The sequence below is a fragment of the Neoarius graeffei genome, chromosome 1 (assembly GCF_027579695.1).
Source record: "Neoarius graeffei isolate fNeoGra1 chromosome 1, fNeoGra1.pri, whole genome shotgun sequence".
Lineage (NCBI taxonomy): Eukaryota > Metazoa > Chordata > Actinopteri > Siluriformes > Ariidae > Neoarius > Neoarius graeffei.
The window spans coordinates 99,467,160-99,479,204 of record NC_083569.1 but is presented as its reverse complement, the minus strand read 5'-3'; the positions used below and the strand labels follow the sequence as shown (position 1 = coordinate 99,479,204).

The following is a 12,045-nucleotide window of genomic DNA, read 5'->3' as shown; positions in this document are numbered from 1 at the left end:
GAGAGGAGCACCACATGTCAAACTAGGTGAGGGAGATATTTATAAAAATGTGTTTTTGTGCTTTCTAAGTCAATTCCATGTTTGTCCACAGTGAAGGTGATTTAGAGAAGACAAAAGTAGAATAATATTTAGACACATTAGGGTTAAGTTAGTGGCTTTCTAAGCTATGATATGAATGCTAATAAAAATAATTTTGATTAGCCTAATCCCCTTTATTAGCATTTTTCTACAAAATGGTGGCCACGGGGTAAGATGAGCCATTAGATGTGGGGCAAGTTGAGCCACTGGCTCAACTTACCCCATTGGTGGCTGAGCTTACCCAATATGGATGACACTTAAGTTTTCACATTTGCTGGTCATATATGACAACAACAACAAATAAACAAACAAATAAATAACATGTTAATATAAATAATATGTTTAAAACGTTTTTAATAAATAAAATAATGCCCTCTGTTACTACAGGTGTGCATGATGCCACACTCATACAAAAGAAAAACAGACAGGGCCGCACAGTCCCGTGCAGTTTTGGAGAGAGCCGCAGAGGAAGTCAGGAAAGGCAGGCCTATTCGGGCTGTGGCGAGGGATATGCATTTGGACAGGATGACTCTGACTAGGTTCATTGAAAAGATAAAGAATGGAGAGGTAGAGACAGGTTATACCAAGTTGGTGAAAGTGCATTTCTTCATTGGCCAGATAATCAAATTGGATGTCTTCGAAATAGAGGCAAGATTTGTCAAAAGAAGCCGGTCATGCCATGGCTCTGCAAGAAAGCCAACCTTTGTCTTCAAAGAGAAAGATGAGGCTGTCCTGTCAAGACAGGATATTGTGAAAAAATTGCCCCGCCCCTTTACTGTTGGGGAGACAGCACGGAGGGAGAGGCAAATGGTGTTCCCTTGCCATTTGAACGCTTGGAACATTGAATAATGATGAAATGATTGATGGAATGATTGCTGCATGTTTTAGCAATGTTTTAACCTACTGAAAGAAATAAGATTTTTTTGGCACTGCTCTACTGTTTTAGTAATTTCTATAATATAGTATATCTCTCATTCCCTCTCTAACCATCCCTCTTTCTATCTATCTACGCATATCTCTCTCTCTATCCATCTATCTATCCCTCCCTATCCCATCTCGTTCTATCACCTCTCTCTTCATCTCCCCTTCTCTATGCAACGGCCCTATCCCCCACTTGATTGACTTGACTTGATTCATTGATTGCATTTCTAATAATAAAAGTTGTTTACTTTGTTAACCTAACATGTTTTGTGTTGGCTCAGTTTACCCCACACAGTGGCTCATCTTACCCCGTGCATGGGGTAAGTTGAGCCACTTGACATTTTTTTTTCAAGAGGTAATATCACTCTAACCATAAGAGCTTATCAATTGTTTTTTTGCTCAGATAGTAACAGTACACTTTGAAATTTGGTATGGTGTGTAGACTGGAAGCAAAAATGGCTTTAACATGTAGTTATGATGAAAAATGTAAAAAGTGGCTCCTCTTACCCCGCTCTCCCCTACAAGTTTTTATAAAATTGGAGAAATCGATCATTAATGTCCTTGGGTTTGATCAGAGTCTCACCTTTATCAGATTTAATTTTCTGTATTGTGCGATCATTTTCCTGTTTTCAAGAGGTAATATCACTCTAACCATAAGAGCTTATCAATTGTTTTTTGCTCAGATAGTAACAGTACACTTTGAAATTTGGTATGGTGTGTAGACTGGAAGCAAAAATGGCTTTAACATGTAGTTATGATGAAAAATGTAAAAAGTGGCTCCTCTTACCCCGCTCTCCCCTACAAGTTTTTATAAAATTGGAGAAATCGATCATTAATGTCCTTGGGTTTGATCAGAGTCTCACCTTTATCAGATTTAATTTTCTGTATTGTGCGATCATTTTCCTGTTTTCTGAGTTACCGGGCTAAGAGTCTATGTGGCTTGTCATTAAACTCAAAATATTTCTGTTTGGTATATAAAAATGCCTTACTAATCCTTGTCAAGAGTATCTTATTATATTCATATTTTAAGGCTGATATTTTTTTTATGTAAATCACTGGAAGGAGTCTGGGCATTCTCTTTGTCCAGAAGGTTAATTTGGTTGTCTAATTCAAGTAACCGTTCTTTTTCCTTCTGGATGCTTCAAATGAGATAACAGAGCCTCTAAGAAACGCTTTGAATGCCTCCCAGAGAATAGAAGGGGTCGTTTCTGAATTATCATTAGTGTCAAAATAGAGGGATATCTGAGCTTCTAAATAATCACAAAACTCTTTTTTGGTTAATAACAGAGGGTTTAGCCTCCAGTTTGTCTGCGGCCTTACCATGTTTTGAATATTCAGAGTGCACGTAAGGGGGCTGTGATCTGAAATCAGAATGTTGTGGTATTTACGGCATATGGCATCAGTTTAGCATCTATGAGAAAATAATCTATCCTAATGTATGAGTTATGCCTTGCCGAGTAAAAGGAGTAGTCCCTGCTGGTTGGATTTGCGATTCTCCAAATGTCAGACAAATTAGTATTGTTGATAAATGTATTAAGGAAGACACTTGAATTGCTTTTCTCTATTCTGCGAGTGGAAGATCTATCTAAATAAGAATCTAACACGCAATTGAAGTCCCCTGCGATAATTAAATTTGTTTGGGACAAGCCTGGTATAAGAGCTATCACCTTCTGAAAGAATGATGGATTGTCTATTTTCGGAGCATATATGTTCATCGAGGTGAGAGGTGTAGAATATCGCTACGTTCACACTGCAAGGCTTAATGCTCAATTCCGATTTTTTTGTGAAATCCGATTTTTTTTGTGAGGTCGTTCACATTAACAAATATATGCGACTTGTATGTGATCCTCAGTATGAACGAAAAGCGACCTAAAAGTGTTCCGCATGCGCACTGCAGGATACGACGACGTCACACGCAGTGAGCATGGCCAGTGTTTACGGAAGTAAAACCGCCCGGTTGCGGTATGACCCATCCAATCTAGCTTGAATAGCTGCATCCCCCCAAATGGAAATCAGCTCCCTAACCTCTGCGTCCTTCCATTGAGAAGATTCAGAACCTTCACAGCCCGAAGCGTCCATCGCATTGATGTCATGCGCCATGTTGTTGTAACTTTTTTTGAGAGACCCGCCGCCTACTTCAGCGCAGAATAGTGATGTTTGTGGCTTGTTGATGACGTGTAAGTCGGATGAATGCGACCTGGCGGTTCAGACTGAAGTCGCATATGAAAAGAGCGGATAGGAATCAGAATTAGGACCACATATCCAAACGGCCTTGGTCGGATTTGAAAAAATCAGATCTGTGTCGTTCATATTGTCAATAAAAGATCGGATACAGGTCACATATGGGCGAAAAGATCGGATTTGAGTCACTTCAGCCTGCAGTATATTTCCCCAGTTACAATCAAAAAGCGACCTTCCTTATCAGATATTGTGTCTTTGTGAATGAAGGGAATGCCTTTCCTTATCATGAATGCTGTACCTCTTGCTTTAACATTAAATGATGAGTGATATACATTATTAATCCATTTACACCTTAATCTGATATGAGAGTCCTTTTTCAAATGGGTTTCTTGTAAGAATATCAGATCTGGTGCTAATAATTTAAGATGAGCAAAGACTTTACCTCTTTTTATCGGGTTGTTCAGTCCACGCACATTCCAGCTAGCTAAAGTTAGACCTCTCTTTCTCTCACTTGTATTCAGATCATCTTGTGTTGACATATCGGAAAAAAGCAGAGTAAATATCTGTTTCAATTAGTCCACCTTCAAGTTGTGATTTTACAATAGTTAGACGGCTAAGTCCCGTCCCTCCTAGCCTGGCTAACGCGACTTCAAAACTCTCCGAGCTATTGGTCTGGCCAAGATATTAAGCCCAACCGTTTCCCAAAGTGCGTGGTTGACCCGCCTCCCTGAAATGCCTCAGTTTGCTACTGGTCGAAGCCAGAAAAAGCTGTGACGAAGCTTAAACCAATCACATCACTCTTTCCTCTGACGTATGCGACGCGACGGGGCTAACTGGTAGATTAAACTCTTACCGAAGCCGATCAGGAGCAAGGCGAAAACGTCCTTCCTTTCAATAAATACCTCCAGGGCTACTCTTTGCTCCGTTTTCAATGAGAACTTCCCGTTGAATGCTTTCAATACAGCATCTATGCGTAATAGATGCGGAAGCGTGAATGAAGCGCTTCCGGCATAGATTCTGTAAACAATCTATGGCTTCCGGTCGCAGTTCTACTACGTCAGTGCCTTGAACACACCTCTACCCAGGGCCGTTGGAGATGCTCAAAGTTGATTGGTTCCCGATTTTTCGGGAGCTTGGAAGAGCTGTAGATAGCTTGCCTGGCCAGGCTAATGCCGCTTTTCCACTACCAACGCGGCTGAGTTGGGCTGAGCCGTGCCGTGCTGAGTCGAGCTGAGTGGGGCTGTTGGAGCTGCATTTCGACTACAACCGCGCTGAACCGTGCTGGCTGGAAGTGGGTGGACACATTGGGTGGAGTTAGCGAAAGTGGGTGGACGTCACATGATGTCGTTAGGCGGCGCAAACAGTGACATCAGTGACCTTTTAAGCGGTAGTCTCACGACCCGGATAGTAAACAATAAACATGGAGGACATGGAGTCGTTAGTGTTGTTGGTCTTGGTGCTGTGGCTTGTCACCGACAACGCCAACAGATACTGGCAAGAGCGTATAGATGAGGCGAGGCGCATAAGGCTTCAGAAATTCTCGTAATTCGTAATTATTCTTCTTCCAGGTTTATGGTGTTTACAGATCCCAGCGTGCTCGCGGGGCGTGTGTGGGCATGTGAGGACACTCCTCCTCACCAATCAGTGCACAGGGGAGTGTCTCCTCACGCCCCAGCCTCACTCAGCTCGGTTTGGCTCGCTTCAGCCCTACTCCAAAACCGTGCGAATTTTGGGTGCTAAGCAGGGCTGAAGCAAGCTGAGTCGTGCTGCTCTGAGGTAGTCGAAACGCGAGCCGTGTCGGGCTGAAGTGAGCTGAAGTGAACTGAAAAAGGGTAGTGGAAAAGGGCCATAAGCTCGCAACAGGCCCTCGTGTTGCGTCACGCTTAGGATAGGCAGGCCCAGGCTACGTCCCCAGATAGCAAATGATGTTATTTCAATGTTGATATTTGGTCAAGATGGTTGATTTACAGTTATAGTTGAACACTGATGGTGGATCAACCATTAATCAACCACTGATAAAATAAAAAGTTGAAAAAATGTGTTCGAATCAATGTAATGGTTGAAGGAAACATTTGATCAATGTTGAATATATGTTGATTTTGTTGTCATCATACACTGCACCACTGGACAGGAGCCTGGGTGCACTCTGGGTGAGACCATTTTGTGGGAGGGGGGTTTCCTATATTTCATTGAATTTCATTTATTTAATTTAGAATTTTAATAGAGCACAAGGAACTATGAAGAATAGATTATTATTTATGGTTATGTGCAAATCTTGTGTGTGCAACATGTAAGGAAAAAACAAACAGAAAAACAAACATCTCCGTTTTCTACCGTACCAGCCGCTATTTGGAATGGTCCAAATAACCGTCTCTCAGAAGAGCTCGAGCTCCATTGACGACGAGACTATATTTGGTAACTCCAGACTGCATCATGGTGGTGTAGTGGTTAGCACTGTTGCCTCACAGCAAGAAGGTCCTGGGTTTGAGCCCAGCAGCTGACAAGGGCCTTTCTGTGTGGAGTTTGCATGCTGTTCACATGGGTTCCCAGATAGCAAAAATCAGTTGAATCAACATTGAAATGATATTGAAAGTGTCCCCTTGAATTTGGGTTGAATCAACATTGAATTTTCAACCCTATCAGCATTGAATCAATAGTGATTCAACCATCATCTAAATAGAAATTTCTATTTAGATGATGGTTGAATCACTATTGATTCAATGCTGATAGGGTTGAAAATTCAACGTTGATTCAACCCAAATTCAAGGGGACACTTTCAATATCATTTCAACATTATTTCAATGTTTTCTGCCAAACGCTATTTCAATGTTGATTCAACTGATTTTTGCTATCTGGGTCCCTCCCTCCCCCTTCCAATAAACTCCCTTAAACCCCCTGGAACAAACTGAGTGAACAAAAACATTTCTAGCCAGTACCAAACAAAGGTATGGCGCAAGAATACTTCGGGAAGTGTTCAAACTGTAAAAAAAAAAAAAGAAGATAACCAAAATCTATTACTTCCCTGAGCTGTTACTGTTAAGCCTTGTTAACCTAAGTAACTACAGTAGTGTTCTTCTCAAAATAGCCCATCAAATTTATTAATTTCAATATAACAAAAACATTTTCACTGTCAGGTATAAAACAATTCAAGTGTAACACAGTCCCACCGCAAATCTGGGGGAATGAAACCAGTATGCATAACTGCTGGGGTGGTTCACCTGTTCAGAATCAACACATTAAACATATGCCATTCAGAAATGTGGGCTACCGCTCTTTGGTGAACAAACAAGCGAGGAGCGAAGGAGAGGGCGAGAGAGAGAAAAGAGAGGGAGGAAGAAAAAAAAAGTTCACCGCATCGGTGACATCTCACCGACAGTCCAAGTCCTCTCATTGCCCCCCATTCTGGGATATGAATGTCTGTATGCAGCTCGCTATCCACTATGTCGGGTAGCCTGGTGTGACCATTTCCCTGTCATTGTTTATTGTGGCTGTCCAAAGTGTTTCTCGGCATAACCTTGAGCTTCCTTCGGGTCGGTGAACGACATTTTCGTTCCTCCGTGCGTCACCATCAGTCTGGCTGGGTAAATCAGTCCATATCTGACGTCTGATCTTCCTCATAACATTTCTCTAACTTTAGTGAATGCAGCTCTCTGCTTGACCACAGAAGGGGGAAAGTCTGGAAATATGAATATTTTCTGCCCCTGGTATTCCAGGTTTTTCTTTTCCATGGCCTTGCGTAGTATTTCCTCACGAACGTGGTAGTAGTGCAGTCTTAAGATGAAAGGTCGTGTGGGGTCCTCGGGTTTCAGTTTCTGGCGGTTTATCCTGTGTGCCCGGTCTGTCAACAGTTGCTCAGGCAGAGACAGTGCTTCGGTTAGGAGTTGAGCGATGAAATCTCTGGGCCGCGGTCCTTCTTTTCCCTCCGGTATTCCTATAATCCTAATATTATTCCTCCTCAAGCGCGCCTCAAGGTCTTCACATTTTTCATCCAGGTGTTTAATTTTCATTGTCAGATGATCCACTGTAGATTGGAGTGTGGAAATGATGTCAGAGTGGGTTGAGGTGCTTTCTTCTAGCTCTTTCAGAGCGGCCTCGTGCTCGGCTGATTTGCCTCTCAGCTCCGAAATAGACTTCTGGATATTTACATTTAGTGATGAAATCTCACCCCTGATGGTAGTAGAAACTTCTGTGATGCGGTTTTCTATGGAGGCACAAACCTCTGCTTTGATCCGGTTCACCTGTGTGCTTAAAGCACCGATGGCCGTGAGTACCGCCTTATTAGAGGGTTCATCCACACTACTGTCATCAGTTTCCGGGGCCTCCGAGTCTGGCGTACTCGAGGCTTCTGGCCCTGCCTCAGGTGACTCGTTCTTCTTGCCTTTCGGTTTACCCATTGTGAAAACTGAGCAGAATATTATGCTCCTGTGCTTACTGCTGCATTTATGTTCTTCAAGAAATGGGTAACGTTCAGTAATTTTGGGTTTTTGTTCAGTTTTAAACGGATTTTTGACGAGCTATCTGGAGGTGCATCCTACCCTTCCATTGCTCACCAGCCAAGAGTTTATAACAAGACGATCAGGCTGATCACACTGTTATCATTCTACTGGATTTGAAAAAGACTATTTGATCATTACTGCGATGATCTGGTGACTTGTCCAGGGTGTACCCCGCCTCTGGCCCACAGTCAGCTGGGAGAGGCTCCAGCTTGCACAGGATAAGCAGTTACAGATATTGGACGGATATCTGATCATTAATTGTTAAGTAAAAAGTGCTTGTAGGTTTGTTTTAGAAAAGATCTCTATCTTGCCTTCACTGGATACAAAGTTACTGACACCGGAAAATGATTTATTTTTTATATACGAACACAAAAGTGCAGATTTAACAAAACAATTTCAAACAACACATGGAAAAGCAAACTTAACAGTGAACACAGTGAACTTTACACTTCAGTTCAATATGAATTTCATAAATATAAAGACAAAATGGTCTTTATCTAAAGAGCTGCGTACATACTTTGTCAAAAAATCATTCCACTGTAACTTTTTCAATAAATGTTGAATCAGAAAGCAGAGAGAGGACAAAACTAATTCTGATGTTGTAAAGATAAAAGCAGCTCTGATACCCTGATAATTTCATACCAACAGAAAAACCCAAACCGACTGTGAGTGTGAATCCTCAGAGCTCCATCTACACTGGAGACACAGTTACTCTGAGCTGTAATCTGCAGACGACTGGATGGAGGTTTCTCTGGTACACAGATCCTCAGAAATCAAATCCCCTGTCCCCTGGAGCCCGAGACACCAGCACACTCACTGGGACAGTGTCTAACGAAGGACAATTAAATTACTCCTGTAAAGCACAGAGGGGAAACTATGACTCAGAGTTCAGTGATCCAGTCACGATTATAGTGAGCAGTATGTCATCTTTTCTACTTTTTCACTACAGATTAAGAAATTAGGAAGACAGTGAATAACTGTTGATGTTGCGATACTGTAGTCATTGAAGTATTTATTATCTTTGTATAGCGAGACCAAAGCCGGAGGTGAACATACAGCCAGCTGAGCATGTGTTCACTGGAGAATCCGTCACTCTCACATGTGCCATACAGACTGGACGATCCTGGTGGTATCACTGGTTTAGGGATAATAAACAACTCAGTGATGCTGCAGAAAACATACACAATCCATAATGTTGAAACCTCTCATCAAGGTCTTTATACATGTAACGGAACACAGTCATCAGACCCAACATACACACCACAGTTCGAATTACGGGGGGTACTGGGGGGTACTGTACCCTCCAATGAAGACCCAGTACCCCCCAAAGAGACAAAAATGTAAGTTTTGGGGGGTCCGATATTTTTTCTGATATTGTGAAAAGGAATATATAATTCAAACCAACTCCCATTCAGCATTCTTATTGTAGGAACAATTTAATGTAAAAATATTTGTTACTGTGCGGCAGCAATGTGGGTAATTGCAGACTTGGTCACTCTGCTTGTCTTGAAAACTTTCACCCATGTCACTGCTGACGTGCCTATTGACCCAGTCATGTCACATCCCCATTTTGTCCCAACACTGCCCCAACTGTTCATGCATGTACTGCTTCTTGCAGATACATAGTGTTAATTTTTGGGGATGTGCGAAACAGACGCACCAAACGGACTTAGGATGGATATGTGAGGCAGCCAGGCCCGCCGACGGGGGGACAAACAGGTATGTTGTCCCGGGCCCAGGAATGGGGGGCCCAGAACTGGGCTCTCATGAAGTTGCGATTATTTTATTTCATTTCAAAATGTGTTGATTTGGGGGAGAAATGTGCTATATTTGCATTCAATAAATTATTTCTAGATCTTTTGTCTTTATTGTCTTTGAATAAGGCGTCAAGAACCCCCTACCACCCCTAATGCAAAAATGGTTTGGTCTGACTCTTTGATTAAGGGGAAAAAAACGACATCGTTCGATCATAGCGCTTCGACAATCAGCGTGCGTGCCATTTGCCAACATGCACAAGTCAGGAGCACAGAAAAGAAAAGAGAAAAAGAGAGGAAGAAACCAAGAGACTCAGGGGCTCACTGCATAAATATTTTAAAAAAGATTCGGATGATGCAGCAGGTTCTAGCAAAGGCAGTGGGGCAGGTGAACCAGGTAAGAGTCCAGTGTTGGGCACGTTACTTTCAAAAAGTAATTAGTTATAGTTACTAGTTACTTTTCCCAAAAAGTAACTGAGTTAGTAACGGAGTTACTTTGTCATAAAAGTAACTAATTACCAGGGAAAGTAATTATTCCGTTACATTTTGTTCCCCCTCAAAAAAAAAAATCAAATTCAATTAGTGTAATCATAATAAAAGTGAATGTTAAATGTGTTTAATGACTGAAATGGACACTTAACAGAACCAATTAGTAACATTATCTACACTATATTAATATTTTTGTGGGACAATGTGAGATAAGACCACAGTTCGAATTACGGGGGGTACTGTACCCCCCAATGAAGGCCCAGCACCCCCCAAAGAGACAAAAATGTAAGTTTTGGGCGGGTCTGATATTTTTTCTGATATTGTGAAAAGGAATATATAATTCAAACCAACTCCCATTCAGCATTCTTATTGTAGGAACATTTTAATGTAAATCGATTTCAGACAGACACCCCTATTGTGGACCGTACCATTTTTAGTCACTGCAGCGCTAGAACGCACTAGAAGCAACAGCTTCCAGTCCACACCGTATTCAGTAGTGATGGGAATTTCGGCTCTTTTTCGGGAGCCGGCTCTTTTGGCTCTTCTTACTATAAGGAGCCGGCTCTTTCGGCTCCCAAATGGCTCCCGAGATTTTATTTTTTATTTAATTGCTGCAATTAACTAGTTAATTAATTACATTATTATTTATATTTTATCAATAGGATGTTTTCCATTTTATTTTTTAGTTTTTGTAGCCATTGTAAAGCTTTGTAAAGTATAGACCCCTTCACAGTAAACGTCATTCATACGTAAGCGGAAATTGCGCGCGCAGCCTGGACCCAAAAAAGACTCAGAAATGCCTAGTTGTTGTGTTGTCGGGTGTCAGAATCATAGCAGTGATGGGGTTAAAATGTACAGAATTCCAGCAGGATCTCACCCATTCCAAAAAAATCGCCGACGTCTATGACTACAAGCCATCAAACATGTAGACTGGGATGAAAGCACTATCAAAAATGTGCGGGTTTGCAGCGCCCACTTCATCACAGGTAAGATCGGGCTATTTATTAAATCTTTCTTTTTTATTCTTTCTAGTCTTCGTTTATTGATGTAGCAAAATACTTTGGTAGCGTTTGTCTGATTAGCTGGTCATAGTTACACAATGTAATGAATATTGTTAGCATGTTAACTTAGCTTTGCATGCAGTTTTGTTTGTAGGAGAGGTCTCGCTTGACTCAAGCAGTCCAGATTTTGTGCCGTCATTATTTGTGTATGCCGAAAATCACAATTTTAAAGCAAGGATGGAAAGGTAAAATTGTGTGCCCTCACTCTAAATGCCAACTTGTGTTGACTGCTCTAACCTAGCTCCCGCCCCGTTCAGTTTCATTTCTGCTCTCTGCCTCTCGCTTTTTACGCAGCTCTGATTTCTCTTAGCTGCACTCTTTACACTATCATTCCTTTCATGCCATTCCCTCCTGCAAATTGCTGTTTAGTGTTGGTATTTGCTGTTGTAGCTAAAGCCACATTGCCATCACATCACTGGCATAATTTGATTAAAACAAAATGAATATGAATGTCGCATTGTTAATCAAGTTGTACATGCCCGCACATAACATAATCATATGCGTCTAAAGACTTGTAGGCACGAAGTTTTCCGTGGGTGTACACTGAAGTCTTGTCAATAAGGTACGAGTATATATCTGGCCATTGTATACCAGGGAACTAACTAACATCGTCCGTCCACTCTTTAATTAAATACGGATCCGGTACGCGATGTCCACTTGTTAGAGTTAACTTATTTATGTAGCATTCTCGATCTTGTAATGACAATTGTTTGGCATAATCTGACAGCTCATAATGCCGGTCTATGGGCAGCGCCATTGTTTCTGGGTCCAGGCTGCGCGCGCATCCTGGCAACGGTCGGTTTGTTTACAAACATGCGAAGGGGTCTATAGCAGTGTAACAATGTTCTAGCTATAGAAATAAAACTTACTTACCAATTAATACATTATTTTCTCACAAACATAATGCAAAACTGTGTTATATTACCAATATAAAATACACAGAAGACATCAACTGTTTATCCTTTATGGCTTTATTTCACACTCGACCTTGAACAAAATGCCACAAAATAAATTATGAAGTATAAATCAGGCCTAAGAAACTATGAAGCAAAGTTGGAAATTATT

At 41.5% G+C, this 12,045-nt stretch overlaps 1 protein-coding gene across 1 annotated transcript in view; it reads left to right on the top strand.

Annotated features, from left to right (window-relative positions):
- LOC132885605 (immunoglobulin superfamily member 1-like) overlaps positions 1–12,045 on the top strand; it is a 114,293-nt gene that overhangs the window by 51,634 nt on the left and 50,614 nt on the right. Inside the window, 1 exon segment of the mRNA XM_060920315.1 lies at positions 8,325–8,594. Within this exon segment, the coding sequence (XP_060776298.1) occupies positions 8,325–8,594 (270 nt within the window).